This window comes from Alternaria postmessia (assembly GCF_024291825.1).
Source record: "Alternaria postmessia strain BMP 2775 chromosome Unknown scaffold_1, whole genome shotgun sequence".
Classification (NCBI taxonomy): domain Eukaryota; kingdom Fungi; phylum Ascomycota; class Dothideomycetes; order Pleosporales; family Pleosporaceae; genus Alternaria; species Alternaria postmessia.
This window is the reverse complement of record NW_026260074.1, coordinates 950,982-968,717: the sequence shown is the minus strand read 5'-3', so window position 1 is coordinate 968,717 and position 17,736 is coordinate 950,982. Positions and strand designations below refer to the sequence as shown.

At 51.0% G+C, this 17,736-nt stretch overlaps 5 protein-coding genes across 5 annotated transcripts; 2 read left to right on the top strand and 3 right to left on the bottom strand.

The window, feature by feature from the left end:
• Positions 1 to 2,257: 2,257 nt before the first annotated feature.
• Positions 2,258 to 5,131, top strand: COT3 (Elongation factor 2; the record flags this gene model as incomplete). Its single annotated transcript, XM_051726663.1, has 6 exons — positions 2,258 to 2,265; positions 2,361 to 2,376; positions 2,458 to 2,515; positions 2,580 to 3,235; positions 3,285 to 5,060; positions 5,114 to 5,131. 6 exons carry the CDS (start codon positions 2,258 to 2,260, stop codon positions 5,129 to 5,131), a joined length of 2,532 nt encoding a protein of 843 aa, XP_051593845.1.
• Positions 5,132 to 5,758: 627 nt separating this feature from the next.
• J4E82_000341 (uncharacterized protein) lies at positions 5,759 to 8,134 on the top strand (the record flags this gene model as incomplete). Its single annotated transcript, XM_051726662.1, has 4 exons — positions 5,759 to 5,823; positions 5,894 to 6,015; positions 6,065 to 7,743; positions 7,796 to 8,134. The coding sequence occupies 4 exons, from the start codon at positions 5,759 to 5,761 to the stop codon at positions 8,132 to 8,134; spliced, it is 2,205 nt and encodes a 734-aa protein (XP_051593844.1).
• A 3,544-nt stretch (positions 8,135 to 11,678) lies between these two features.
• On the bottom strand, positions 11,679 to 12,872 carry J4E82_000340 (uncharacterized protein; the record flags this gene model as incomplete). The annotated part of the gene is made up of 3 exons (XM_051726661.1): positions 11,679 to 11,969; positions 12,025 to 12,711; positions 12,768 to 12,872. 3 exons carry the CDS (start codon positions 12,870 to 12,872, stop codon positions 11,679 to 11,681), a joined length of 1,083 nt encoding a protein of 360 aa, XP_051593843.1.
• Positions 12,873 to 13,253: 381 nt separating this feature from the next.
• Positions 13,254 to 14,892, bottom strand: J4E82_000339 (uncharacterized protein; the record flags this gene model as incomplete). Its single annotated transcript, XM_051726660.1, has 3 exons — positions 13,254 to 13,522; positions 13,578 to 14,728; positions 14,777 to 14,892. The coding sequence occupies 3 exons, from the start codon at positions 14,890 to 14,892 to the stop codon at positions 13,254 to 13,256; spliced, it is 1,536 nt and encodes a 511-aa protein (XP_051593842.1).
• Positions 14,893 to 16,579: 1,687 nt separating this feature from the next.
• J4E82_000338 (uncharacterized protein) lies at positions 16,580 to 17,597 on the bottom strand (the record flags this gene model as incomplete). The annotated part of the gene is made up of 3 exons (XM_051726659.1): positions 16,580 to 17,001; positions 17,056 to 17,481; positions 17,531 to 17,597. 3 exons carry the CDS (start codon positions 17,595 to 17,597, stop codon positions 16,580 to 16,582), a joined length of 915 nt encoding a protein of 304 aa, XP_051593841.1.
• Between the last annotated feature and the right edge of the window lie 139 nt (positions 17,598 to 17,736).

Below are 17,736 nucleotides of genomic sequence, written 5' to 3'. Positions count from 1 at the left end.
TCTTATCACGCATGAAAGGAACGAAGCTAAATTTCACTAATAGGATTTTATCAGCGTTGCCAACGACGAGAAAAGCAGCGCGGGCATTGGTCACACAGAAGACTACTGGAATAAATTTCGCAAGCGCTCCAAGGTGGCGTCAGATAGCGAGCCAGCTTCCAGAACGGATGGCAATGTTCACACATCCAGAAGAGCTGTAAAACTCGATAACGTCTCGGATAAAGGCAATGTACAGAGGGGGGCCGATGACCATGTCAATGTCTCATTCGATGATGGGGAGTCAAATGATCGAGGACGTGGTAGAGACTCACGCAAACGACCTCGCCTACAGGATCGAAAGAAACGTGGCGACATATATCGCAGCAAAATTACGCAACACCGAGAATCGAGTTCAGAGCGTCTGCCACCAAGGTTATCGATGTCTTCTCATGGCGAAGCGGATCACGAACGAAACTTCGATTATACTGGTCAATGCACGCCTCTAGACAGGAGCAGGGGCTTTGACGATCGAGGACATAGTGGTCGGCGCGGAGGCAGGATCATGCGCCGTGGTAGAAAAAATCACCATCGTGGATCCGACTGCGGTAGTCACGAACCAGGCGACACTGGATTTCCCCCAGACGATCAATATTGCACACCCTCTGCTCTGAAAGAAGCCCACGTTGTTGTACCACGAGGCGAGAATGATGTTTCACGACAGAGCACTGCCATACGCAATAGTTCCAAAAGACGAGAAGAATTACAGGAAACGACAGGTTTCGTCCTTCCGGATCGCATGCCAGTTGTCTCGTCAGCAGGAGAACTATCTTCACTTGCAAAACCCCAAGCAAGTAAAGAACGACTTCCGAAAAGAGACGTCTATAAAGAACAAAGACCCAGTGCAAATAACACACTGTCCGCGAACGACGGACATCAATGGGCAAACATTGGTGACAACTATGGAAACAACAGAGGAAGAGGAAGAGGAAGAGGAAGGGGAAGAGCGAGAGGCGGTAGGGGTGGCAGGTGGAACAACTACCGTGATGGTAGAGGCAGAGGTGGTGGCTCTGGAGCGTGGAACTCGTGGCTTGACCGCTCTCTTCGGTCTCCTCGGTCTCCTTGAGGAAGGACATGGCATGTCTTGAAGCAGTTCTGTCTTTCCTTGTTAGAACGAATTACATAGACAAAGTTAACGCAGTGGCTTGCTCTTGTCAACTGAATAGTGATCACATCCGGAATATGCCTTTAAATACGATATTCTCATATCCAGCTCCCATGTGCTCATATGCATATCACAAACCTGCAATACAAAATGACCTGGAATACTAGGCGCAGATGAAAGGTGGTTCTGGAGAGACTGCGGGGATACCGGGGATAAGCGCAACATCACACCAGCCCGCAAAATGGTCGCCTTCAGATTGGATTTCAAAGCGCTCACTAGCAAAGCGTCTGATCTTGATCCAGTTGCCTTCATCAGGAAGCAAGAGTCAAGTTGATATGATTCATAGAGGGCGCCGAATCTCCCAAAATGCTCAGTCAGGTTGGCGTGGTCATCATTCGACTGTGGCGTCGGCAGGAATTCCGTCACCAGGCGTCTTTGTGGAAAAGAAAAGATGTAACGGTAGTCGTTGTAGTGATGCATGATGACTCTCGTGAGAGTTTGTGCTTTTTCAAGGCGTAGACTTGCCAGAAATGCTTAACTGAGGCACATGCAGCCATGCATTCTTCCGCTGCAAGTCCAAATTTGGCAGTCGAAATTACCAGTGACGATATTTCCCCCGATCATGATCCACACTTGTCGCAAGCACCGCCCAATGACATGTATTGGGCCGCTGCGTTATAATCCCCAGACGAACAACTGGCAGTACCACAACAGATCAGTGGAGTCATCTCCCTTGGTTCTGGCAAGACAGCAGAAATAAGAGCTGGATGTTGTGCGGAGTGCAGAGGGAAAGGGCGCCGCAGCATAGCCAGTTTGGGCATTAAAGGTTACTTCGCGCCACCAGTGGGCCGTGCTTTAGCGAGAAAGCGCGACTGACCCCACCACTAGCTCTACTAAAAACCTTCGCTCCCCCTCGCAGAACTCTTCTCAACCAGACGCACGCCTGCCTCTACGGCCTATATCAATCTCCGTCTGTCTGACTCTGGTCGACTGCATCGCCAGAGACATCAGCTCAACCCGCGACCTATACACCGAATCCGCGCGCTCAAAGCGGGGTATTCGACATCTCCCCACCACTGAATTTTCGTAAAAGAAGAGCAGTACAACACCGCAAAGATGGTCAAGTAAGTCGCTGCCGACCCTTCCCACCTCGCTCCAGACACGAACATTCCGTCTCTTGTCTGTGAAATTGGTCGAACAATTGCTAACATGACGACAGCTTCACCGTCGAGGAGGTACGTTCCGCGCACACATCACCCCGCATCACACTTCGATACCGGGAACATTGGAAGGATGGATACTGACTGCGCGGCTAGATCCGTGGTCTCATGGACGACCCTAAGAACATTAGGAACATGTCCGTTATTGCCCACGGTAAGCGCTCTCGTGGGACCCCGCAGTATCTGACAGGAAAGATGGCTAATATACCCCACCACAGTCGATCACGGAAAGTCCACCCTCACCGACTCGCTCGTCCAGCGTGCCGGTATTATCTCGGCCGCCAAGGCTGGTGAGGCTCGTTTCACCGATACCCGAGCTGACGAGCAGGAGCGTGGTGTCACTATCAAGTCGACTGCCATCTCCCTGTACGCCCAGCTCAAGGACGAGGAGGACCTCAAGGACATCCCCGTTCCCACCACCAAGAACGACTTCTTGATCAACTTGATCGACTCGCCCGGTCACGTTGACTTCTCATCTGAGGTCACTGCTGCTCTCCGTGTCACCGATGGTGCTCTCGTTGTCGTTGACACCATTGAGGGTGTCTGTGTCCAGACCGAGACCGTCCTGCGTCAGGCTCTTGGTGAGCGTATCAAGCCCGTTGTCATCATCAACAAGGTCGACCGTGCTCTTCTCGAGCTCCAGCTCTCCAAGGAGGATCTGTACCAGAACTTCTCCCGTGTCATTGAGTCCGTCAACGTCGTCATCGCCACCTACTTCGACAAGACTCTTGGTGACGTCCAGGTCTACCCCGAGAAGGGTACCATCGCCTTCGGTTCCGGTCTTCACGGCTGGGCTTTCACCATCCGTCAGTTCGCCACCCGCTACGCTAAGAAGTTCGGTGTCGACAAGAACAAGATGATGGAGCGTCTCTGGGTAAGCACATCGATCGAGACAGTCTCCAGCAGTTGCTAACAGAACGTAGGGTGACAGCTACTTCAACCCCAAGACCAAGAAGTGGACCAAGGTCGGCACCCACGAGGGTAAGAACCTCGAGCGTGCTTTCAACCAGTTCATCTTGGACCCCATTTTCCGCATCTTCCAGGCTGTTATGAACTTCAAGACCGACGAGATCCCCACTCTTCTCGAGAAGCTTGAGATCAAGCTCACCTCCGATGAGAAGGACCTCGAGGGCAAGCAGCTCCTCAAGGTTGTCATGAGGAAGTTCCTTCCCGCCGCTGACGCTCTCCTCGAGATGATGATTCTCCACCTTCCTTCTCCCGTCACCGCCCAGAAGTACCGTATGGAGACTCTCTACGAGGGTCCCCACGATGACGTTAACGCCATCGGTATCCGGGACTGTGACCACAACGGTCCTCTCATGCTTTACGTCTCCAAGATGGTGCCCACTTCCGACAAGGGTCGTTTCTACGCTTTCGGTCGTGTCTTCTCCGGTACCGTCCGCTCTGGTCTCAAGGTCCGCATTCAGGGTCCCAACTACCAGCCCGGAAAGAAGGAGGACCTGTTCATCAAGGCCATCCAGCGTACCATCCTCATGATGGGTCGTTTCGTTGAGCCTATTGACAACGTTCCCGCCGGTAACATTCTTGGTCTTGTCGGTGTTGACCAGTTCTTGCTCAAGTCTGGTACCCTCACCACCAACGAGACTGCCCACAACCTTAAGGTTATGAAGTTCTCCGTTTCCCCCGTCGTGCAGCGTTCCGTCGAGGTCAAGAACGCCCAGGATCTCCCCAAGCTCGTTGAAGGTCTTAAGCGTCTCTCCAAGTCCGACCCTTGTGTCTTGACTTACATCTCCCCATCCGGTGAGCACGTTGTTGCTGGTGCCGGTGAGTTGCACTTGGAGATTTGCTTGAAGGATCTCGAGGAGGACCACGCCGGTGTTCCTCTCCGTATCTCCGACCCCGTCGTCCAGTACCGTGAGACTGTCAACGCCACTTCCAGTATCACCGCGCTGTCCAAGTCGCCCAACAAGCACAACCGTCTCTACCTTACTGCTCAGCCCTTGGACGAGGCCGTCTCCCTGGCCATCGAGGCTGGCAAGATCGCTCCTCGTGACGATATCAAGCAGCGTGCTCGTATCCTTGCTGACGAGCACGGCTGGGATGTCACCGATGCCCGTAAGATTTGGTGCTTCGGTCCCGACACCACCGGTGCCAACTTGCTCGTTGACCAGACCAAGGCCGTCCAGTACCTGAGTGAAATCAAGGACTCCGTCGTCTCTGGTTTCCAGTGGGCCACCAAGGAAGGTCCCATTGCTGAGGAGCCCATGCGCTCTATCCGCTTCAACATCATGGATGTCACTCTCCACGCTGATGCTATTCACCGTGGTGGTGGTCAAATCATCCCCACTGCGCGCCGTGTCCTTTACGCCGCCACCCTCCTTGCCGAGCCCACTCTGCTCGAGCCCGTCTACCTCGTCGAGATCCAGGTTCCCGAGCAGGCCATGGGTGGTATCTACGGTGTCCTTACCCGAAGGAGAGGTCACGTCTTCGAGGAGAACCAGCGTGTTGGTACTCCTCTCTTCAACGTCAAGGCTTACCTTCCCGTCAACGAGTCCTTCGGTTTCACTGCCGATCTCCGTGCCGCTACTGGTGGACAGGCCTTCCCACAACAAGTCTTCGACCATTGGCAACATCTCCAGGGTGGCTCGCCACTTGATGCCACCACCATGGTTGGTAAGATCGTGTTCGACATGCGTAAGCGCAAGGGTATCAAGACTGAGGTGCCCGACGTCTCCAACGTAAGTTCATTCGCAGATCACAACAAATCATCAGATGCTAACAGATTTCGCAGTACTACGACAAGCTATAAGGGAATGCTAGCAAAAGCGTTAGATTTCCTTTCCTCGCAATTCTGGGTCATCCGACAGTCATGGGCAAGCTCGTGGCCGCTGGTCGATGTATGACGCAAACGGGTCCCCCTTGGAGCAACCAGAACTAGTAAATGTCGGTCCGGGCGGTTTCGCCCTTGATATTAGTCAGGTTTTTGGGGCTTTGCACGAAAGATACGGATAATGACCCTTTTCCTTACCTGTTCCGAGTGTAATATAGTTGGAGAAAATCAAGCTATATCGCACAATATGTTTTGTCGGTTGTCATGATGATGCTGGTGATGACATGCGGACACAAGCTGTTGATTGAGCGTTAGTAGTGGTCACACTATGGGTCTGTATGATTCTCTATACGTGGCGCATGTGTGAAACGTGACGGCAAGGGTGAGGTTGTTCGGCAGTGAATGTAGCGGGGCATTGATATCACGTGCACACGAGTAAGAGAGCTATGACATTGTCGTCGCGCTAAGAGCAACGCGAAAGAGGTACGTTCTGCTCGGTCTAGGTCCCACCAAAGACGTCAACAACACAGTACGGAAAGATTGCGACGCAACCTTGATAAGATCGCGCAACGTGGGGGAGAGCGGAAGTTGACCACAAGAGCTATAATGTTGCTCGAAGAGAAAGACCATGCTGAGTTCAAGGGCTGGTTACTACCGAAGCTCGAAAACATGTAAGCCAGAGCCAGCCATCGCTCTCACCAAAACCGTTGCGCAGTCGCAAAATACTGACAAGAAGTGCAGTTCCGATGCTGAAGCTGGGGTTCTTGCCGATTATGTGGCCGCGCTCGTCACCGTTGATGATACAGATGCAAACGTTCAGCGTACTCTAGTCGAGTCGCTGGAGGATTTCCTGGGCAGAGAAAGTAAGCGCATGAAAAAGCCATGCCATACCTCATAGCTGACAAGTGGAAGGCACCGAACCTTTCGCAAAGGATATCATTGCAGGACTCAAAGCCAAGAGCTACCTCCCAAAACCGAAAGCGAACGACGCGCAGCCATACCTCTCATCCCAAGCCTTACAGTCAGAGCCAATACAGTCTATCGTTGGCAGTACGAACTTCGAATACGAACCACATCCGTCGAATGTGTCATCTGGGGCTCCTCGAGGTCCTGCCGCGACCAGAAATCTAAAGGCACCTCGCCACGTACCCGACCGACCGACCACGCAAGGCACATATCAAGATGGCTCTAATCAGTCAAGGAAGCGCAAAGTCTTGGAAAGGGGTGATAGCCAGTCGCGAGAAGGCCAGGATCCACACTACAACCGCAGCGGTGGTGCGAATAATAGACCTTCCAAGCAGACCGCCCGCAGAGGCGGGAGAAGCGCTGGGAATGGAGAAGCGCGGTCACAGAACGCCTTCGGCGGCTACGGTGGTATGCCGAACTTTACCAACCTCCCACCCCCACCCCCGGGGCCTCTGCCTTTCGATCCCTCAGACCCCATGGCTTTCTTTGCCATGGCAGCAGCTTTTGGCGCGAACCTGCCAGGCATGCCTCAGCTCCCTTTGCCCAACAGGCAAGATGGTGGCTCGAACCAAGTACGGCCAAAGACAAAGTGTGCTGATTACTTCGAAAGGGGCTTCTGTGCGCTGGGCAGCCTTTGTCCACATGAGCATAGTGACGCCGCAGTGACTGTTTCGCCTGACGAGATTCCCGAGTATGATCCAGAGCAGTCATTTCTTGCTGTACAGCCGCAAGGGTTGTTCAGCAAACAAGCAGTTCCTAGTAGCCAACGTCGTCCGACCAAGAATCGTAGACCGCGCTCATCGTTCTCTTTGCCAGGCTATTCCCATGATCGATCAAATACCACGCTTGTCGTCGAACAGATTCCACAAGAATACTTCAATGATGACGGTATACGGACCTACTTCTCAGAGTTTGGTGAGATTGCTAATCTCGAGTTGCATCCTAAGAGGCGGTTGGCAGTCATTAGATTCGCCAACCGCCAGGCTGCTAATCAAGCCTACCATAGCCCCAAGGCCGTGTTCGAGAACCGATTCGTCAAGGTTTACTGGTATGGCCCGGACACAGGGGAGAAGCTGTCTCTTGAGAAGAATGAAGATATTGACATGGAGGACCCGAAAAACAAAGAAGAAGAAAGACTTGACTTAGAGGCTATTGCGATTAGACAAGCTGAAGCGCAGAAAGCATTCGAAGAGCGCCGTCGTAAGGCCCAGGAAGCAGATGCGAGAGCCGCAGAGATTGAGAGACAGCTGGAGGAGAAGAACAGAGAGATAGCAGAGATTAAGCGCCAACTTGCAGAACTATCAGGTGATCCATCGGACGAGTTCTCACAGACCCTTGCAACGCTTCAAGCAGAGGCTGCAGAACTGTTCGATCAGCATGGTCCCGATGAGCCCTCGCCCAGTGATCGCGGCCATGGTGCTTTCCGTGGAACTTATCGAGGTCGTGGATACTTCCCACCTCGGGCCAGAGGCTATGCACCTTATCGGGGCGCGTATCGTGGTCGTGCAGGTGGTTTCGCTGGTCGCGCTGCAAACAAGAAACTGGATAATAGGCCTAGGCGCCTAGCTGTCACGGGTATCAAGCCTGATTCACCGAGGGATGAATCCTTGAGACAGCATCTTCTTGTAAGTGGAGATTGTTCGTGTATACATCTCCGTCTGCTAATGATATCTCTAGAACATCCCTGATTGTAGTATCGAACGTCACCCCGAGCAAACCGATGCCCTCATCCTAACCTTCAAAGAACGATATCAGGCTGAGGATTTTCTGGATCAGTCCCTCAGTATTCCTGACGTTGGTAAACTTGAGCTGGCATGGGTTCCTAACGACGCATTTGGTGGTCTCAAGTCTGTCACGACTACAACTGACGCTTCTGCAGCGAATTACGACGATGATGATGACTCGTCCGCTACCATCGGAGAGCAAGAAATCAAGGTTGAGGAAGATGAAGGTCATCAGATGGGTGGAGTGGACGCGGATATGGATGTTGCGGATGATGTGGACGAGTGGCTGTGAGTGATACCCTAGGTAGGTGCCATGCTCCAAAACGTCTTTGTAACGTCTTTTTTCTTCATTGTTATCACTATGCATTTTTGTGATGTTGCGAGTTTTCGTGGACAACTTGCGAGGTGCGTTGGAGCGACCGTTGATAGGCGACTTTCGAAAGTTCTCAACAATTTCGGGACAGGCTTTTCGCATTTGTGCAATAAATTGATCCACTGATACATATCCGTACAACGCATTATTTCCATGGTCTTGCACCACCTTGACGACGTTTATACTCTTGCTCCCCACCTCAATACTGATATTACACTATTACCAACTCCATCCATCCCCTCCGTTACACCTTTCACCCTCCTCGGTCCCTCATGCCACGTGCCACTCCTTTTAAGCGTGTACTCACAACATAGCCTGCATCCTCTTTACTTCATCCCCCTGCACGCCGCTGAACCAACCCACACGATCCTTGATGAACAGCTCACTCTGTGGTTTCAATTTGGTCTCTACTAGATTGAAATCATCCACAGTACCCAAGCGTAGGATGGAACAGCCAGGAAAGCCGCCGCCGACTCGGTACATGAGCGTACCGCAGGTTTTGCAAAAGTGATTCGCCATTGAGTGGCCTGAAGCTATCGTTGCAACTTGACTGTAAACGGAGAGGTTCTCCTGGCCGCGGAGGTGACGGAGATGACTGTGGTATGTCAGTTGGGCTGTTGTTTTTCCACGATTCGGCCTGTATGATATGGCATTGGTGAGGTGGGGAAGGACTTACCTATCCTTGACAGTAAAGTTAGAAGCAAACATACTCGCGGTAATCTTTCGACAGTCGGTGCAGTTACACACGAACGTCGATACCAAGCCAGGTCCTTCGACTGGGAAAGCGAGTTGGACAGTGCCGCAATAACATGTCGCTGTTGCTTCCTCAGCGTTGGAGTACCCATCCTTTGCTTGGCCTGCGAGAGGGAAGTAAGGCACTGATTTATCGGAAGAGCGGACAGAAGACATGGCTATTGCTATAGGTAGTGTTGTTGCTATGGCTGGTAATGTTGGTGAAGAACCTCTAGGTTCATACGTCCCAGTGATTGTTGAAGTTCGTGTAGATGGCTGGGTGGAATAAGCTTGTGTGTGGTATGATGTCGCTGATGAACTTAGTGCCGGACCAGAGGAGTGTCGCGCGTGTGTTAGTAGAGGGGGCGTTGTCGTTGCCGAGGTAGTCGCAACTGATGTTGTTGATGAATCGCCCCAAGTAGCAAAATCTTGTATGTTACTTCCTCGGGCCAGGAACATGGAACTTGCTTTCTTCCTTAGGGATGAGTTGGAAGGCGGCGTGGAAAGTTCCTTCCGTTGCTCTGTCACCAGAAGTGTCGATGAACTCTTCGCTTTTCGTATCGGTGATGGCGACGGAGGTGGGCTGTCGGTCCCAGGAATATGTAAATCAGGATTCAAGCGCTGGGCTATCTGCTTGATGAACTTCATGATTGCTGACCTCCCCTTGTCTCCTTATAACCGCCCCTTCCTGCCGTCTCTCGAGTTCTGTTGCACAAAGATTTGTAAGGTGAGGATTACAAATTCGCGATTGCTGTTCTTGTTGGTCGGTCAGATATGCAGGTCGTCTCTCCCACGTTCAGCTTGCTAGCTGACTGGTTGTTGCTGTTGTTGTGTTGCTCTGTCAGCTAGGTACATGTCATTTCGTCATCGATGTTATTACAACAAACGGCGGTAAATCCGACTCCGCATCATTACACACTGCAAATCCACATGTTAGTGACCGAGAACCCCTGGTTCTGTACGACGATGAAAAGGGATCCGTTGATGGGACTTGTTTTGGTCTCTCGGCCAGGAAAAACAATTATGGCGCGCGCCGCGTGCGTTCGTTGGGACGACATCACGCTTTGTCCTGTTGATCGGCGGCGTTAGCGGCGTTTGTTCGTTCCTGGCGTCATGCAGGGATGCATGCTACGGATTATGGGGATTTCGGGGATTTGGTAAGCAGTATCGGCTACGAGCGTTGGCCACGTTGATGTTGAGCATCGAGGCGCTACTCGATACTGCATTAGAGTAAATTCTGGTGTGCACCCTTATTTCGTTAGACGACATCGGAATCCCCATAAGAATCCGATGATCTTCACATGCGAAACCTCGATTTCGATGAGCCTTCTGAGTGCCTGAATGAGCCGGTGCACGTGTCCTCTTGTGCTCTTCTCTTACTTCCAATACTTACTCCATGATCTCGCTCTGCCTCGCTCCTTCGACTCCATGGAACCAATTCACCCTATCCTTAACAAATATCTCCCGCCTGGGTTTCAGTACTCCCTCCATCAGACTCAGATCGTCCACCGTACCTGTCAGAATCAGCCTGCGCCTGTTCAAATCACACAATGATAAGACTTACCCAATCTCAATAGATCGACACCTGGATACGCCTCACTAAGCCTGTACATGATGGTCCCACATGTATTGCAAAAGCAGTTCGTCATGGCCAGCCCAGAGCTGATAGTCTGGGACTGCGAGAACTTTTTAAGACTCTCCTCTCCGCGCATGCACTTGACAGCGGAAGATGCCACAACGAATGCGGATGTAAACGCTGAAGCTGTGATCTTTCGGCAGTCAGTGCAATGGCAGACGAAGACATCTATAAGACCTGGAGCAGTGGTTGGCTGGAGCATCTATTAGTTGTCCGAGTGGTAAAAACCAATTACCGGGAGGAATATGTAGGCTCGTGGTTTCCTCTGTTTTGTTGTAATGGAGCTCGAAATGTTGACTTACGAAGGCTAATTGTACAGCTCCGCAATAACAAGTAGCCGTTGCTTCACCATCTCTAGAATAACCATCTTGTTTTAGACTGTTGTTCGAGATGTTGGGCTGTTTCTTATCGTAGGCGGACATGATTGTGGTTTTCCTTGTCGCTTTGCCGGAATAATTCGCGTTATGCAGAAAGAAAACAAGAAGATGATGATATGATAGAACGGAAACACAAACATTTGCAATGATATTTAAGCCGATTCAGCGTGGTCAAACTCATGTTTACTTGGGTGGATTTACGTGTTGATGTTTCCGGAGTGAGAGCATCTCCGACCCTCCTCTTTTTCACTCCGCGGACTCCGCCAACTATCACGCACTAGGAGCAGCCCGATTTCCGTGACACTCTAAACCCTCTATCAGAACCCCATCGGCGGACATCAGTACTATGACATCCTCTGCTAGGTAGAAGGCCCGCAGCAATAGCTGCAACTTGCTGTGTCTTGATTAGTAGTACTTTAGTCGAAACAACCTCGGACGAATCAACACGGATGGTCGATGTGAGTTTCGAAACGTCTGGCTTGTATGCTTCTAGTCTGATGTAAGGATTAATTCATGTTGGTTTCTATGCTTCGAATGATAGAAAGAGAAGCGTCGCAGTATTGAATTAGTAGGGCGTTCTAGAGTGGAGCGGACTCGACCGCCTGATTGAAACAACGATGTTGTTACACATGGTGCCAAGCGGCGTAGCAGTCGGATCATCATACCAACAAGATCATCGTAGCTGCTTTATATGCTCTAAGATCCATAATCTTGCTCATCATAGCTTGCTCTGCTTTCCCTGCCCCAGGACAACTACCAACTTGCCAAATTGACTAGCGCTCTTCATATCATCAAACAGCGTCTCAATCTTGTCAATATCCAGACCCTGCACACTTCGGCTGACAACAGGCCTCATCTTCTTCTCCTTCACGAACTGTACCATATCGGCGAATTCTTTCCGTGAGCCCATGGTAGAGCCACGGACTTCGATGTTGCGCAACACAGCGGACATGAGGAAATCCATCTTGGGGGAGACGGTCATGCCGTAAATAGAGATGATGCCGCCAACCTGTTGCAATGTTAGATGATAGCCTGAGAAAAGGCGGGCGGGGAAGAGAACGAACCTTGAGTATTTTACTACCCACTTTGACCACGTCGCCTCCCGCGCCATCGACAATGGCATCGAGATATTGTCGGTCCTTGGGCAGCATAGCCTGCAGTTTCTTGTCCCAGTCCTTCTCCTTGTAGATTACACCACCCTTGGCACCCAGCTTGACCGCCTTGTCAATCTTCTCCTGGTTTCCGCTGGTCACGTACACGTTGCAGCCCTGTGCCACGGCGAATAGCAGAACCATGAGCGCGACACCGCCTCCAATGCCTGTAACCAGGATATTTCGCCCTGCAACTGCATTTCCGCTCTTGACCCAGAATGCGCGCCAGGCTGTGAGACCAGTCAGAGGAAGCGCTGCGGCCTCCTCGTCACTGAGGTGCTCGGGACACTCTTCTAGTTCGCCTGCGTCTAGCACACACACGTCTTGTAATGTACCTGCAGGGTTGCTCTTGGTGCCACCCATTATCGCATATCCCTTTGGATGTTCTGGGCCCTCGAGGCTGTCCTTCCAGCCTATGCCGGGGTTCAGGAGCACGCGCTTGTTCAGCCATGATTTCGCGGAGGATGACGTGCCGGTCGAGCTAACGATGCCGACACCGTCTGCGAGAAGGGGGACGCCGAAGGTTGTGCCGGGGTAGAGGTGCTGGCGGATGAATAGGTCGCGATGGTTCAACGCGGCGCCTGTGATGGTTATGACGGCCTGGGTGATGATCGTTAGCTTGCGCACAACGGACGGCATGTCTCAAGTCCACCTACATCGTTGTCTTTTGGCTTTGGCTCGGGAACAGTTATCTTCTCGAGAGGGTAATAGACTTGTCCTGGCTTGCCTTCGACCTGTCTGATCACAATGGCTGAAGGCATGGCTGCAGAGCTAAATCGAATCTAGTTAAAGTAACACGCGTGAGGTATTATGACAGCGCGAGCAGGCTAAGGTGGATTCCCGGTTAGATATATGCAACCTTTATGGGAGGAGAGATCGCTCGAATGGCTATTCATGATTGTCGTGCTCGGTTGCATGACGAAAGACCGTCTGGACCGAGGTCGCGTTCGGAGCTGTGGACATGCTTATCGATCGATGCGGGGAACGCGCAGGACGGACATAACTCGGTCTTCACATATCATACATTGTTTTTTTGGGCACTCATTCGAGCTACATCACATTCCATTATCGACATTTCGTGCATACTTGGTAGAAAGTCGCAGTACCATATGTTGACCATTACTCGGGCTGCACGTCTTCGCTCACGGCCGCCACCTGAATGAGGGATGTCTCCAATCGAGATCCTCAATTTCTCCCTCTGATTTGCCAGCCAATTCCTGATCAACATCAATGCTTTCGCGCTGCTTGTTGCTTCTGTTCATCCAGAGCAAGAGGAGAGTGCTCGATATCAAAATCGTACTGCTGGTCGCCAGATTAAGCCCATTACCGATAGGGTAGTTGGGAGCATCTGTGGGTAAGAAGCTCCAGGTCGAAATCAAACCGCCTATGTTGCCAAACATGACAACGGTACCTGATTTTAAAGTCAGAATTCATACTGCTTGTAATTCGCGAGTTGAAGTACTTACCGATAGCGGATGCTCGCGCGGTATCAGATACAACGTTAGCCGAGCCTTGCGCGTTACAGAGAGCACCAAACGAGAATGCTCCAGACGCAATTAAGAAGGTAGCTCCGTATCGAACCATTGCTTCGGTGCTGGCCAAGAACATGATGTATCCGATCATCATGAGTGGAGCTCCTAGAATGAAGAAGATCGTGCGCCTGTCGTATCTCCAACTGAGGAAGGGTAGGAGGACCGTGAAGAAGGCACCTACGACATATGGTGGAACGGTGTGGAGCTGCTGCGAGACAACTGAATCTCGAGGGTATATCGTCCTGACGATGGTAGGCGCGAAGAAAGCAAGACCCTGCACCGTGATATTGTCGAGCAGGAAAATGAAAGAGGTCGTCAGTACTACAGGGTTGAAGATACCACGAAGCGTCTTCTTCGTATCTAGTTTGTCCAGCACCTCGTTCTGGCCAACACGCTCAGACTTGACACGAGCAATGGCCAGATCTTTTTCCGCTTGAGTCAGCCAGCGCGCAGTCTCCGGGCGATCCGTCAGCGTTACGAAAGAGATAAGTGCCAGACAGCAGGTGACTATGCCCTCAATCGCGAAAATCATCCTCCAGCGTGTAAGGGAGCCGAAGGAGTCGAGTGTGAGAATCGCTGATGCCAATAATCCTCCAAAAGCACCTGCTAGAGGAGCCATGACGATGTATAGCGACAGTCTGAAAGCAAGCTCAGAGCGCCTGTACCAACGGGACATATAGTATGCGATACCTGGTAGCATACCAGCTTCGAAGATACCCAGAAGGAAGCGAACTCCACAAATCGCACTGATATCATGGACAAAAGCCGTGCCAATCGATGCAATGCCGAAGCATAGTGAGATGATGGGAATGAACCATCCAGGACCTATCCATTTACAGCAGATGTTGGAAGGAATCTCGAAAATAATGTAGCTGATGTAAAAGATAGAGAGGACGGTGTTGTAATCATAGCCAGTGAGTCCAAGATCCTTTTCGAGACCAGCTAGGCGAGCGTTTCCGATGTTGGCACGATCGATGAAACAAAATAGGTAGAGGAGGGCCACGGTCGGAATGATGTACAGATCAATCTTCAGCCTGAGACGCGACTCAGCCTTCTTATCGAACTCCATCAGGGCATGTCCGTAGCTGTGCAATTGTTAGATGAGAGACGCGTAAAGGTGAGGGCGAAATCACATGTCTGTGGCAGCATGACCGTGTCCTGCAATCTGGTGCGCGTCCTCATTCTTGAGATCTTCATGATGGCTGGGCGTGTACTTTTCGGCGGAATAATCCGTCTGCGCTTGAGCCATGGCGGAGTGATAATGGGATCAAAAAAAGAAAGACAACCTTCGCAACAATGGCAAGTCGTAACGCCGCACCTTGGCTTTATACTCCACACTCTTCGGCGGATTCCCCTTCACACCGGACCGCACCTGGGCCCGGCCAGTGTCCTTGTCAGCGCGTACTTTGATGGAGCGCGTGTGCGCCAAGTGTGATGGCTGTCGTAACTAGCACCCAAAACGGAGACGCGCCAGATGCACGGTCACATAAATCTCCACTCGGCGTGGAGGCGGACCTACCCCGGACTCCACGATGATCGGCGACCGCATCTATCTGGAGGCGAACAGCCGTAGCGATTACTCCACATGCCGTCGGTTGTCAGGTTCGGTATCTGGTCGTGTTTAGCTGAAGATTTGGTACAGAGCTGAGTCCAGCTGCATCACCAGGCGAAGACTTTATCCTACCCCGCGACGCCACGACGCTTGGTATTCGGAGGGATCGGAAACTACGACATGTCAAGTTGTTGATAGGCTGATAGTCTATGGCTTGTTCAATATCCATGCGGAGACAAGGGGTGTATCTTGTTTGCGCATATGTAAGTTAAGCGGTCCAGCGAAGAACATGGTCTTCGCTAAATTTTGGAGTGCTTGTGGAAAAGCTTTCATCCGTTGAGTTAGTGTATTCGGCCCTAGTCACGTTAATGATAAGAATCGATGATATTTATTTGTAGAGGACGAAGAAAAGCTTCATTCTACGTTGTTGTCTACAAAGACTGGCAGAGCCTTAACACGACGAGGTAGCCATCTTCTGATGTAGTAGAACGACACAGAAAAGGTGCCACAATATCTAGATTCTAGTTCGAACTTGGATGTAAGTGTCTGTTACACTTTTGAAACTGACGTTCAATAATCAACCGGCGACTCCGAATTAGATACCGTGTGCTATAGATCCTGTGCTTCTACAGTCAATACGCTTCGGCATCAAAGTTGGCGCCGCTGCCAGCGCATCGAAGGTAGGTACGATAACGCTACCCAGCCACACCAAGTCAGATGTTTCTACAATATTTGTTTCAGATAGCGGTGCCCCTCATATCAAAATGTCATACTCTGTTAACCCAAGGCAAAGCATGTCTCGCCTTCCAACGATGCAGGGATACCTCACGAAAGCTTGACATGTCGTCAAGAGCTGGTATAGGAAACAGATGATGAACTGGAGATCCCAAGCGCTCTGGACAAGCAAGCCTATTCCTTTTCCATCAGTCCCTGGTCTATTCTTGAGTGTCAGCTCATCTCACCGTCTATGTTAAAGGGAGCCAAGTGTACATCTTGCCATTCTTACGCAGCGAGAATGAAGCGGGATGTAACATTCCATGCTTGAGGCCCCTGCGGTGCGCTACAACGTTGCGCTCTGCTGATGTTGTCCTTGTTCTTCGAAGTGATAGTAACGTAGATGCCGTAACTCATCAGCCTACAAACACACACTCGAAAGCTTCCCAGCATGCTAACAAAGTGGCTCTCTGCATGGAATGGACGCATAGCAGACCGGATCGTCGCGATAGTTTGTTTGGGTCTTGAGTCAAGTTCATTGTGAGGATGATGGAGTAGGTATCAGCCCACGCGCATGTGATGACACGGTAAGTAGGAAGATGAGTATTTTTCTTTTTTTAAGAATTCACACATAGATAGCTATCATTCCGAAGATATCATCGTAACCCTTCTACTCCATAGTCACTGGAGCTCTGTTCGTATGATGCTGTCTCTCCTTCTCTGACATATTGTCGATGACATTTTCTACTCTCCTTTCAGCAGCCAACAACTTCTCCATTTCATCCTCTTCGAACTCCAACATCTGCTGCGTAAGAGCATGGAACCCCGCCGTCCCATTTTCCATTTCCAGGAATTTGCCTGCTGCGCTGTATACCAGCTCTCCGTGACGCCTCTTATCAGCCATCAACAGCGCTACAGAACGAGCGACAACATCTGCCGACTGCACAATGGATTCGCCTAGAGCAGCAACAATAGTGCGAGGCACAATAGCTGTGTCGGTCCAAGACGGGGCGACGGCGTTGATACGAATCGGGAGTTTGGGGTGGAGTTGGGGTTGCAGAGCACGTACAAGCCCGAGAACAGCGTGCTTGGCTGAGGCTTAATGCGTGTTAGTCCCTAGACTTGATGTTACTTGGTAAGACGTACTATAATCCTCAACCGGGAATCGTTGGAAGCTTGATCCTGAAGCTGTTATGACGATACTTCCACCATTCGGGTTCTTCTGAATGTAATGTATGGCTAACTTCACTGTGTATATCACGCCGATCAAGTTGATGTTGATTGTGTCTAGCATCGGTGCAAGCAGGTCGCCGTTTTCGTCGACGCTATCGTCCAGCAAGGTCGTTGACTTTCCAATTCCTGCATTTGCAAAAACTTGGTCAATCTTCCCGTATTCCTTTTCTGTCGCTTTGAAAACATCGAGTTGCTCTTTCCAAGACGAGACATCAGCCTTCAAGAAAGGGACGGATGACGACTCGGGCTCAGGTAGCGGATTGACGTCGCATGCAAAAACTTTGCCTCCGTGCTTGATAATTCTTCGAAGTGTTGCAAGCCCAATTCCCGAAGATGCCCCTGTTGTACATCAGCAGGCTGTAAGGAAGGTCTGAACATGGTGTTCTACCTGTAATGACAGCCACTTGACCTTTCAACTCATCAAGTTGGCTGTCTGAGATGGTAAAGCTCGTCATTGTGGTGACTTAGGTAGTGGATTTGAAAAATGATTGTTAGTACACTTGCAAGAGTGATGCCTGGACCCGAAACAGGTAGAGGAATCGGATGTAGACAAACAAGTAGTGTGTTGTAGAGGCTGGATTAAACTGCCAGAGA